This window comes from Barbus barbus, assembly GCF_936440315.1.
Source record: "Barbus barbus genome assembly, chromosome: 5".
NCBI lineage: Eukaryota > Metazoa > Chordata > Actinopteri > Cypriniformes > Cyprinidae > Barbus > Barbus barbus.
Genome location: NC_136733.1, coordinates 39729163 through 39742526, shown reverse-complemented (window position 1 = coordinate 39742526; position 13364 = coordinate 39729163). Strand labels below are relative to the sequence as shown.

The 13364-nt window shown below is 37.0% G+C and overlaps 1 protein-coding gene across 1 annotated transcript in view; it reads right to left on the bottom strand.

The window, feature by feature from the left end:
• Positions 1-201: 201 nt before the first annotated feature.
• susd2 (sushi domain containing 2) overlaps positions 202-13364 on the bottom strand; it is a 28770-nt gene continuing 15607 nt past the window's right edge. The window contains exons 14-15 of the mRNA XM_079416710.1: positions 7663-7759; positions 202-1776 (exon numbers count right to left, since the gene is read on the bottom strand). Coding sequence (XP_079272836.1) covers positions 1716-1776; positions 7663-7759 — 158 coding nt within the window. The 3' untranslated portion in view covers positions 202-1715. The remainder of the gene's footprint in view (positions 1777-7662; positions 7760-13364) is intronic.

Sequence of the window (13364 nt, the reverse complement as noted above, 5' to 3'; positions counted from 1 at the left end):
CATTCCTCCTGTTTCCCATTCTCTTCCCTCGCTTGTTTTCAGAAGGAAAAGTTACATCAGTGCAAGTGCTGTATGGGGACCTGTGGTTAGAACATGGATACGTTTTAGTGGACATTTGCCCTTGTACACTGATCCAGAGCCAGCTTCCGTTACGCCAGTGCTTTCTGTGGTATGTGTGTGTGTAAAATGAGACAAAATGAACACAGTATGAGGCTTTATTTCAAAATCAAACTGGAAGAAATGTAAATGTAGACAAAAAGATGGTAAAAAGACTCGAACATGAGCTCTGTTCCAAAACCTAGTGAGCTGCCTTGATTGGTGCTGCCTACTTAGGCAACTGCCCTATAAACTATTATGGAATCTACGTCTCAGGCGGAATCTGCAAAATGGTCAAATGTGGTATCTTAGAATACAACATGCTCGTTGGAAGAAAAAAAACACCACAAGCCAGTCCCCACAATGTCAAAAATTTCAGGTTTTACCATCCTTATGGAGACATTTGGTCCCCGCAATGTAGCATAAACAAGTACACACATACACAGCGCTCTCACAGGACTCTAAAAGCGAATAAATGCAAAAGAGATTGACATTCATGTGTCTTAAACCAATCTAATAATCAAAAACTAAATGTGCAGAAATATTGGCGACAATAGTGCATTTCAAGAACGAATGAATATAATATATTGCATGCAAGTGTTAGTTGACATCTGTATTTCATTTTGGTACACCCACACAGCAAAAATATCAAACAAACAAACAAAAAAACATCCCTAGATATATTTTTGCAATACATTTTCTTATTTAAAGGTTTAAGCGAAATATATTTGGAAAATTTTATTTCAACTTAAGTTCAGTTACTGCCTTAAATTTTTAAATGCAACTGAATTGGCTGTGCAAATCTTTTCAAAGTATATTAAACTGAGTTGAATCTTACGTAACAAAAAAATTAAGTTCAAAATTAGTTAAATTAATTTGACGAGTTAAAGTGATGGAAAAACACGCTGACGCGATTTACTGATATTATAATTCTTTACAGTGGAAAAATCAAAAGTTGAGAAAACTTAAAAGTTTAAGGCAACCAGCTTCAGCAGATTTTTGAGTTTTCTCAAATTATTTTTGTAGGAAATGTTTGAGTTCTCAACTTTTTGTTGTATAAACTGAATACAACAAGTTGAGAATACTCAAAAATCTCCTAAAGCTAGCTGCCTTAAAGTTTTCTCAACTTTAGATTTTTTACAGTATACTTACATTTAGTAAAATACATTTTTTTTCTTCACTGAACATAGTGCATTGCATTAACTGTGATTTTGTTCTGTGATATTTTATTATTTTTTTAGAAGGCGTCATCATTTTGTTTTCAGAAGCGCTTCTATGATGCCTTAAAATGGTCACCTGAATAGGTTTTAGAACATATCTGTTGTTTACTATCCTCAGGACGTGGTGGAGTCTCTCATTTGTTAACTTAACGGCATCAGCAGTGGTATAAGTCAATGTTAAAGTCCAGACGGACCATTCTAGAGGCAGCCATTAATCATCAGATTTTTTACAATATCAGCAGACACATCAGTCAAGACACACACTAAACTACTGTCCACAGACAAAAATTAATGTTAAAACAAAGAATGTTAAATTAAAAAAAATAAGACTTAAACAAGTATAATCCTGTTAATAAAATCTTTTTACAAATGTCTAAGGATGTACGCTTCTGATGAACATCACAGATGTGACCCAGGCTGCTGATAGGTCACCTTGTCATGTTCCTGTTTCCTCGCCTCTCTGAAAAAACAAAAAAGAAATCATGACTGTTAGGCTATTAAAATGAATAATCATCAAACATCAGAATGGCTATATTATACATCAGAAACACATAAAGAAGTGCTGAAATCGCATGTTTGCGCGTACACACACACACACACTGTCTAAATGGGGACATTACATAGACTTCTATTGTTTTTATATACAGATAATTAAAGATTTTATAAGATAATCCTAATCCTAACCCACACAGGAAACTTTCTGCATTTTTACAATAAAAAACAAAAAACTAAACTTGTTGTTTACTTTATTTTTATATCCCTTTTACAAATGAGGATGTCCCCAAAGGGATGTTTTTGGAGATTTTGTCAGGTTTAGCTCACTTTTGGGTACAAATTTGTCCCCAAAAAAGGTTAAGTACACACACACACACACACACGGGTCTCCTCCCTTTGGTTACCCACAGGTGTACAGAGAGTCCTGGCTCTTTGGATCCGTCCGCACCATTATGTTCAGAAACATCCTCAAGGCATTTTCTATATGGCATTCCAAGAGCTCATTAAGACTGTCACCTTTTTCTTGCATGTATAAATCACATGCGCAACAGACCACGGTATGAGAAGTAGTTAGAAAGCAGGGCCGTGTCTTTTATATGTACATCTGGAGCACCCCAGCATACAGACAGCTTCAAACCAAACAAAAATGGAGCAAAATAAAGTATCTAGTAACTAAACTTCAGGTGCAGAAGAACCGATTTATCCATTTAGAAACAATTCTTTTAGATACAAGCGATTTGTCTTTCTGACCCAAGCCCAAATATTTTGCGTGAATTTGGCAGCACTATATAAACTAATTTCCATGAGTCTTCATAATCATAAGATACAGTAAATGTTCAGTGGGCAAAAGTGTTTAGCGATAGCCATCTCTCCTGTGCGGGCCCCGGCCCCGGCTCTGACTTTGATGTGTGATAGGACCAGAATGAGGAACCGTAAAAGCACATCAGAGAGTGTGTGTGTGTGTGTGTGTTAATGACTTTGCAATGGGAAGGAGAAAGGCCTGCTGAGGCCTGCTGGGAAACCCAATCGCTGGAAAGTACCAGGGTGTCTGGGTCAGGTAAGCACGTAACTCACACACGTGCACACACAGATGAAAGGAGGAACAAAAGATTGCAACGATGCCGACACAGATACATACGTGGCGACATAAAGACAGACACACACACCACACACACACACACACACAATCACAGTATGCAAATGTCTGCACAAAGGAGGAACTGAAGTGGAAGTAACAGACAAATGTAAAAAAAAAATCCAGAACTGTCTTTTTATCTGTGATCAAGCTAAAACACTGTTGACCCATCTTTAAATCTTAACATGCCACAAAACCTGTCCCTAAACTTAACTGTATCTTACCTCAATAGCAGTAAAATTGTTTAGAAATACAACATGGATACAATAAATACATTGTATATAACTACTTTATTTTTATTTATTTATTTTTTACAAGCAGTAGTCAAAGGGATAGTTCACCCAAAAATGAAATTTTTCATTTAAAATTTTTTTCAATTCAGTGTACATGTTTTGCTATCCTAATGGGGACAAATATTTTCATAGTAAAAGAGTGTTTTACACTTATGATGACCTCTATTGTTCTTAAATTAAGCTAATAATGGCAGCAATACAATAACCTTCACTGTACCTCTGCCCCTTACAGATTCTTTCATTTGTAGATTTTTCCCATAATTTTAGTGCATTTATTAACCTACAGTGCCCTCCATAAGTATTGGAGCAGTAAGGCCAATTCCTTTATTTTTGCTGTAGACTGAAAACATTTGGGTTTGACATCAAAAGATGAATATGAGATGAGAGATTAACATTTCAGCTTTTATTTACAGGTATTTTCATCTGGATCTGATACACAACTTAGAAGATAGCACCTTTGGTTTGAACCCACCCATTTTTTCATCTTACCAAAAGTATTGGAACATGTGACTGACAGGTGTTTTGTTGCCCTGGTGTGTCCTATTAACTGATTATTCAAACAATAAATAGCACTAAATGCCTGCGCTCAGTTTCAGATCCGTGCAGACTGCATTTATAGTTAGTAACCAACATGAAAACCAGAGAGGTGTCTATGGGTGAAAAACCAGCAATTGTGAAGCTGAGAGAAGATGAAAAATCAATCAAACCATTGCACAAACACTGGCAATAGCAAATACAACCATTTGGAATCTCCTGAGGAAGAAAGAAACCACTGGTGTACTAAGTAACACCTCAAACGGGTAGATCAAGGAAAACATCTGCAGTTGATGACAGAAACATTGTGACCGCTGTAAAGAAAGACCCTAAACAACTGTTAGTGAGCAACAACCTCCAGAGGGCAGGAGTGAAGGAATCGCAATCTACTGTTCGCAGAAGACTTCATGAACACAAGCACAGAGGCTACACCAGAAGATGCAAACCACTCATTAGCAAGAAGAATAGGAGACGAGCCTCAAAAATTCTGGGACAAGGTTTTATGGACAGATTTTATGGACCAAAGTGATGGCTAACTTTGGCTAAAGTTTGGAGAAAGAAAGGATCTGCTCATGATCCCAAACATACAAGCTAATCTGAAACACAGTGTACACAGGTGTACATTATAGTACACATTACACAAGTAATGCAATGGCTTGGGCTTTCATCGCTTCTTCTGGGACAGGCTTATTAATCTTCATTAATGATGTAACACATGATGGCAGCAGCAAAATTAACTCAGAAGTCTACAGAAATATTCTGTCTGACAATTTACAGAAAGATGCAACCAAACTGATTGGGAGATCCTTCATCATGCAGCAAGATAATGACCCAAAACATAATGCCAAAACAACAAAGGAGTTCATCAGGGGCAAGAAGTGGCAGGTTTTAGACTGGCCAAGTCAATCTCCACACTTAAACCCTGTAGAGGATGCATTTTACCTGCTAAAGAAGAGACTGAAGGGAGTAACCCCCCAAAACTGAAAGAGGCTGCGGTGAAAGCCTGGAAAAGCATCACAAAAGAAGAATGTAAAAGTTTGGTTTTGTCAATGGGTCACAGGCTTGATGCAGTCATTGAAAGCAAAGGATTTGCAACTAAATATGAAGTCTTTTTCACTTTAATCTATGTTAATTCTATCTGTTCCAATACTTTTGGTAACATGAAAAATGGGTGGGTTCAAACAAAAAGTGCTATCTTCTAAGTTGTGTATCAGATCCAGATGAAAATACCTGGAAATAAAAGCTGAAATGTTAATCTCTCATCTCCTATTCATCTTTTGATGTCAAACCCAAATGTTTTCAGTCTACAGCAAAAAGAAAGGGATTGGCCTTACTGCTCCAATACTTTTGTAGGGCACTGTATATAATGACTGATGATGAAATGGTTTAAAATGGTTTACGAATATAGTTAGCAAATATAGAAAGAAAGAAAGATAAAAGAAAATAAACAACACAAACAACAGCTCTGTTCCAAAACATATCACGTTGCCTACCTACTAGACACCGTTACCAACACATTATAATCCTTTCCAAGATAGCTCTTCTAATTCTGTCTGTAGAATAGGACATATTCAGCAAAAATAATTGAGTTTTTATGTGACAGTTTCATGTTATTTTAGCAACGCTGTAATGCCAAACTCTAATAGAATCAATTGCGAGTTGTGAAGAGTGCTATTCTAATTCAGTCACCTATGAAGTTCCACTTAGACAACAAGGCAACTCGGGTTTTGGGTGAAGAGTTTACATATCTGAACACTTATTTAAAGTGTCCTAGCATGAAGAAAAACTAGAATAAGTAATGTGCCCGTGACGCATATACCTGCATACAATGATAAGCCCTGATTACTTGCCTGTATAACTACAAATATAGGGGTCGGTGATGGTGTGATGGCGTCACAGCCTTGAGTTTTATCAGTGCATTTGTAAGGATAGGAGAGCGGCGGTACATCTCTCTCCATACAGGTGTGCACTCTCTGATTACCTTCCCCCACAGGATGAAAGAGGGATGGGTTTATGAGGGGCAGGTGAGACATATTACCCCCCATGGCTGAAACTCTAGACATGATCTAACTGACAGCTAGAGGCTTTACAACCGAGGGAAAGAGGAAAAAGGAGGGGAAAATGACTAGAGTGGGGGCAGAAAAGATTAGCTGAGAAGAGTCGGTTAACGTCTATTTTTTTTTTTTTTTGAGAATAATTATGTAATCACTATTTAAACTGACTTGATTTAAAAAACTAATTTAAACAGAAATATATATGCATCTCTAATAGTAAATCTCACAAGATTTGCGTTTACACTGGAAAACAGTTGAATTCTATCATGTCTGGGGGTTTTGTTCCTGTGAAGAACATATATATATATATATATATATATATATATATATATATATATATATGAGATGTATCCGGCCCAGGTGAGCTTTAGAAGTTCATCTTTATCATATATCAAGATTATATATGACATGAGCAAACATTTCAGTTGGCAAGTTCAAAGAAAATGTAACATGACACTTCTGTGTGACATTGTCACATAAATTACTCTCAGAAGAAAAAGCCAGTTTGACTGCAGTAACTCAAGTTTTCTTTGAGACAACTCTAGAAAATACTGACTGACACATTTAAAGGAATAGTTAAGCCAAAAAAAGAAAAATGTGCCATAGTATTTATGCAACCTCGTGGTCTTTGAACCTAAATTAAATGTTTGTTATGTTTTTTTACACAAAGGACTATATCTTAGAGAATTGTACTGGACATTCTTTCATTTATATTACATTTATATTGTTACAAAAGATTTCTAGTTCAAATAAATGCTGTTCTTTAAACTTTTTATTCATCAAAGAATTCTGGGAAAAAAGTGCCAAAAAACATTAAGCAGCTGTTTTCAATAATATTCAATGTTTCTTGAGCAGCAAATCAGCGTATCAGAATGATTTCTGCAGGATCGGATCATATGATGCTGAAGACTGGAGTAATGATGGACATTTTACAGGAATAAAGGATCATTTTAAAATATATTCAAATAGAAAAGAGTTTTTTTAATTGTAATAATATTTCACAAAATTACTGTTTTACTGTATTTCTGATCAAATAAAGGCAGCCTTGGTGAGCATAGTAGTTTATAATTTTAGCTATTCACAGGAGATTTTGGAGCACTTATGCTTCCATCTGCTGACAAGCTTTATGGAGATGCTGATTTCCTTTTCTAGCAGGACTTTAGCACCTGCCCACACTGCCAAAACCACTTCCAAGTGCTTTGCTGACCATGATATTACTGTGCTTGACTGGCCATATGCCTGACCTGAACCCCATATTGAATCTATGGGATATTTTCAACAATAATATATTGCTCAATAGTGCCTCAGCAGAGCCACAGGCTGATCGCGTCCATGCCATTCCTCACTGATGCTGGAGTTTGTGCTAAAGGAGCCTCGACAAAGTACTGAGTGCATAAATGAACATACTTTAAAGAACTTGAACTTTTCTGTTTTGCAAATCCTTTTTTGATCGATCTTAGGAAATATTCTAATATTTTGAGATACTGGATTTTTGACTTTCATGAGCTGTAGTCTCTAATCATCAAAGTTAAAACAAACTTTAAATGTAATGAATCTAGAATATAGGAAGGTTTCACTTTTTGAAATAAGTAACAATATAAAAATGAACTTTTTCACGATATTCTAATTTTTTGAGATGCACTTGTAGTTACTTATTGGTATATTTAATAGTGAACTAGGAATATTCAGACTCATCGATAGGGTTTGAATGACATGCAAATGAGTAAATGATGACAGAATTGACTTTTTTCCCCAAGTATTTTTTAAATAGTTCAATACATATTCAAAATACTAATACTAAACACATTTGAACAACAAAACACATTTGTACTCACTTCTTCTGTTTCTTTGTGTACACAACAATTGCTATCACCATGACAACCAACGCCAACACCGCACCAACACTCCCCAAGACAATGGCCAACGTATTATCTGTAAATAAAGTGTCAATGCATATTTGTTAGTAATTAATAATGAATCATTGTGAGAAACATTACACAACATTTGCATTCTGTTCATTTACATTTGGCAGACACCTTTACCCAATGCAATTTGAAGTATTACATACTTCAAGTTAATTACCCAATGCACCTGAAGGAATACAACAACAGGCAAGCCGTATCCAAACCTGCTTTGCATTTCAGTGCTCTTGATAAATGGTTAAATAATCAGTGAAGCTTTCCAATGCAAATGAAACTGTGTTCTTCATTAGAACCACAAGTCTCTTCTGGCCCCAGGTTAAATTCCTGACATGTCAAACAGGACGGATGACATGTTTGGTTAAACGATTTGTGCGCGTTTTCGCCAGGTGCATTTCGCATGTTGTTCCGACACTGGAGACAGCTTTTGACAAATCCAAAACAAGCTGAAGGACACATGCACACAAACAGCCTCTGATGTCCCGAGATCTTCCTGAAGTTTCCAATGAATAAACCCATATGTGGGTGATTCTAGCTTTTGCTGACATATTACTGCAGGATGAACGTGTTTGTACCCCCAGAACACGGGTTGATCAGAACCAGTCCCATTGAGAGGAATGTGCAAGAGTTATCTCATAAACCTGGTTGCTATGGCACTCTTAAGGTGGTCTTAAGGACACTCTTTCAGTAGAAGTCTTGGAAGTTACTTTTGCTTGTTTTATTATCAGGTCCAAGTGTGCAGCAAGCGTTCTGAAAAGTAAAGCCAAATGATTTTGATGGTCATCTGGTGATCAACAGATTTTGAATTTATGTTGATTTTGATGGTCAACAGATATTGAATTTATAAATGTGTATTCAGATTTGCCATCACAATAATAAATTATATTTCAAACTATTACAACAGAAAAGGATTATATATTTAAAAATCGCAATAATATTTCACAGTAACACTGTTTTTACTGTATTCTTAATCCACCAAATTCAGCCCAAACTTATGAGCAATTAAAAGCAGCACTAATAATACTCAGCATTTAAAACCCACAGCTCCTGCTGGCCTCACTTCATAATGTTTACAGTACTGTCTTCGCTGCACTGCAGTCGAAGTCGACAAGGTAGTGATGTCAACAGTGCAGACCTCATTGCTTTTGCACATGTTTTACTAGCCCCTCAAATGCAGTTGGGGGCTGCAGGTGACCTGGGCCGATGCTGATGACACGTTGCCTTGGGAACAAGAAAAAGAGCAAGTTAGCGGCTAAACTCACGCTGTCAGTTCTGTTCTGTCTCATATTCCTACTCTCTCTGCAGCAGAGTTCAATCTGTCACAATGCATTTTCACTGGTGGGTCCGTCATTTCTCTGTGCCCTCTCTCGTCATGCCGTTCTGCATCCTCCCAGGCCTGTGACTGTCTCATTGGGATGTGCACTCATATGTGAGTGTCCTCTATGAATAAATATCTCTCTCTGTTCTTGGAATTTGGAGAGATGATTTCTTTTTCACATCCACTGCTCTTCCTAATCGACTTCTTTGCTTCCCTGTAGCCTCCTTTTTCCCATCTTGTGCCTCTTTACGGAGAGAGTTATAACCAGTGTAATTGGACAAAGCGGTACAGCATCAGTGCCATATGTAGAGACTCAGGGCATCTGCAGAGCAGTGACGCACACTTATACAAACACAGAGTCCAGATGGGCTTCATGAGGTCAGACCCAACAAAACAGTGCTATTAACTCTCAAAACTAGGGCTGCAACATCAATTCAATAAAATTGGTCATCAAGTTTACGAAAAATAAACCTTAAATTTCATTACAGATTAGCTGGGTCCTTCAACAGAAACAATGCATACCATTTAAAAAAAAAAAAAAAAAATTGTCGTCTTGTTGTTAAAACGTGTGTATTTACAGGTTTTAAAACCCACTTCTAGTTGGATATATATATATATATAATCAATTGAACACACATTAGTTGAAGTGTTATATATGTGTGTGTGTGTGAGAGAGAGATGAAAATACAGTTAAAAATGCTTTAAACTGATCAAAAGTGACAATAAGATGTATAATATTACAAAAAAATTATAGCTCATAAATGCTGCTCTTTTGATGGTTTATACAAAAATATCAATCTGCAAAAAGTGGCATTAATTTGTAAAATTACATTACATTTTAAATGTATATACAGTAGATATTGTCATAGCATATTTGGTGTACTTTATGTACTTTTAGAAAAATTGCAAAAAGAGCACTAGGCAGGTGAACTCTTCTCCTCATAAAACAGAAAATTTGCAAAATTAGAAAATATTTTAAAAAGATTACGGTGGAAAAACAATCAAATTCCAGAACTAAATAATTTGATTATTAACCAGTTACCAACATTATATCCATCTAATCCGGAACAAGAGCCATGTTTGATTACATTTGCAAAAAACAGATTTTGTTTCATTTCTTTAACTAGTTAAAATCACTGATTTATATTGGAAAAATTCTACACACATTATTTGGGAGATGTTTGAAATGATGATTGATCGAGGAAATAATTGACAGATTTTTTAAATAATTGTTGGTTGCAGCCCTGCACATGATACATGATTGTCCTTTTGTTAACCTGCACTTTTCACTTGATTTCACCCTCACTTTGCTGCTTTTTGCTCCTCTGAATATGAACTCTGCTAGAATGCATGCAAATAACTAACCGTTGAGGGTTATTTGCTGGGGGTTCAGAGCGCTTAATGGGAAGTCAATTACAGGCCCGGGCAGCTCTTTGATCCCAGCGCTGCTGACATGCTCGAGGGGTATGTGGGCTAGAATGTCAACCTTTATCAACCAGTAGCCAAAACAAAAGAAAGAGAAGGAGAGAGCGAGAGAGGGAAAGTAGAGGAACAGATAAGAGGGAGAAAGATCGCTGAGACCCTACATTGTCTTGCATCATGGGAGTAAACAGAGGTTTAGTGCGACTATCAATTCAAGTGGAGGTGGAGCCCTGAGCTCACTACGACACATGTCAGCTCTTAAGAGCACCAGTCTAGAAGGCCGACCTTCAAATCAAAGATAAAGACTATAGACAAGCTCAAGAGCAACAGATATGGCCATACCGTGAGAATGAAAAGATGTACATGTATGGAGGGGGGGTTATCTGTAGGTTGTGCTTTCATGCTAACTACAGCAGATCTGTGCGAATCCTTTATGACAGCTGAAAAATTACTTTTACAAATTAAAAAAACCCATCAAACTGGTCCCATGTCATTCTCATGAACAACACTGTGGATGTTAGTAGCTGATAATACACATTCATATTCAGAGAAGAGAGGGGAAATCCTGCGAGATGTCCTGCGTGTTTCAGGGTGAAGCGCGGCACTGTGTTCATTTACATGCAAGCAGCATGATCCAGTGTTTCTAGTGTCTCAGAACGACTCAGTTTGCACTAAATGCTGCTCCACATGAACTCCATCTCTACATCTGCTCTGAGTTTAGGTTGCTCATAACATGTATTTAGGAACCCAACATGTGCCAACGATCTTTCCAAAATTGTAATGAGATACGCTTATAATAAACTAGCTGCTGTCAACAACAGTGAAGCTTTAAGGGCTCCCTGCAGACTTCCGCCAAAATGAAACCTTGACAGCTTTACCTTTTAAAATACAAACGTGCAATTTTACTGTAATGTAAAAAAAAAAAAAAGGATTATATTATTTTTCTTAAATGCAGGTGGAGAGAAAATAAAGAGAAACATGTAGACAGAAAGAGAAAGGTAAAAGCGAGCAAAGCAGGTAAAGAGGAGGGAAATACAATTAAAAACAGAGAGACAGTTCGGTTGAATGAACTTGTACAAAGGAAGGAGAGACAAGTAGGACGACAGGTGAAGAGAAAAGAGAGTTAAAGCGGAGAGAAAGACAGGAATAGAGAGAATGAGAGAGGTAAGATGAATTATAGACATGTAAAGACAAGCAAGAAAGAAAGACAGGTAAAGAACAGACATGACAGACCTGTTAAGAGGACAGAAAAATGGCAGAGATGGTAGGGAGAGAGACAGGTGAAGATGAAAAAGACACAGGTGGGAGAAATAGATGCATAAAAACAGACATTTAGGGAGAGAGAGATATATAAAGGAGAAAAACATGTAGGAAGAGAAAGACATTTAAAGAAGAGAGAGACAGGTAGGCAGAGAATTCAAAAATGAGTATAAGTATGAAATGTACATATAAAAGTGAGAGAATTATTTGTATAAGTGAAGGAGAGAACGGTAGGGAGTCAGAAACACAGGTGAAGAGAAACGAGACAAAGGAGAGACAGACAGGCAGGAATAGAGAGAATAAGAGGGGTGAAGATGAATGTTAAACAAGCAATGAGAAGATAAAGGTAAAGAAAAGAGAGAGGCAAAGAGAAAGACTGAGAGCACAGAAAAATGGTAGCAAGAAAGAGGGAGACATTTGGGAAGATAGAGAAAAAACAAAAGAGAAAAACATGTAGAAAGAGAAAGACAGTTAAGAAAGAGAAAGAGACATTTCGGTAACAAGACAAAGGTAAAGCAGAGCAGAAGACAAGTAAAAAAGAGAGAGACAGGGGGTAAGAACAAATTAATAAGGTAGGGAGAGAGAAACAGGTGAAGAAAAAAAGAGAAAGACAGGCAGGAAAAGACAAATAAAGAGGGATGAAAGACATGTAAAGAAGAAACACAAGCACAGACGAGAGAAACAGGTCAAGAGAAGACTAAGACATATTAAGACAGAAAATGGTAGTGATAATAGGGAGAGAGACATTTATGAAGAGACAGATACAAGGGTAAAAACAGGAAAAGAAAGAAAAGAGAGGTAGGGAGAGAGAGACAGGTAAAAAGGAGTGAATGACAAGTAAAAAAGAGAAAGCTCGTGGTGAGAGTGAACTGGTACAGACGGGTAGAGAGAGAGCGAGAAACAGACAGGTGAAGAGAAAAGAAAGAATGAGACTGGTGTAGAGGGATGAAGCACATGTAAAGAGGTGAAGAAAAGAGGAGTGAGAATAAGTAGAGAGAAACAGGTAGGGAAAGTGAGACAATAACCTGCTAAAATCAGTGTTTGTGCCAAAAGTTTGATAAACCCCTGAGCACACACTCTTTCCTTCACAGCGATGCCATAGAAGAACCCTTTTTGGTTCCACAAAGAACCATTCAGTCAAAGAACCATCTCTTTCTTACCTTTTTATAATCTGAAGAACCTTCTTTTTGCCACAAAGAACCTTTTGTGAAACAGAAAGGTTCTTCAGCTGTTAAAGGTTCTATATGGAACCATTTAGACAAAAATGGCATCATGAAGCACCTTTATTTTTAAGAATGTAGTCTGACTGCAGCGGTGTGAGCAGTGCCCTGTCTGTGACCAAACATATATCAGGAAAAATGCTCTCCTACAATTTCCCGATGATAATGAGTTGTGAGTGATGGCGGCGGCCTGCAGTAATGCTGCGGTAATAAAAGAGCGCCTACACAAACCTGTGAGTTCAATGAAAATCCCTTATCTGAAAGTTTCACAACTGTGATTATCAAGTTGGATAATAAACTCCATGATCATTAATCAATAAAGCAGATAATGGATGCTTTATTGATTTAGAAAGTGCACTGTACACAATGTTCTTCTACTACCAGCTGATCAAATATCT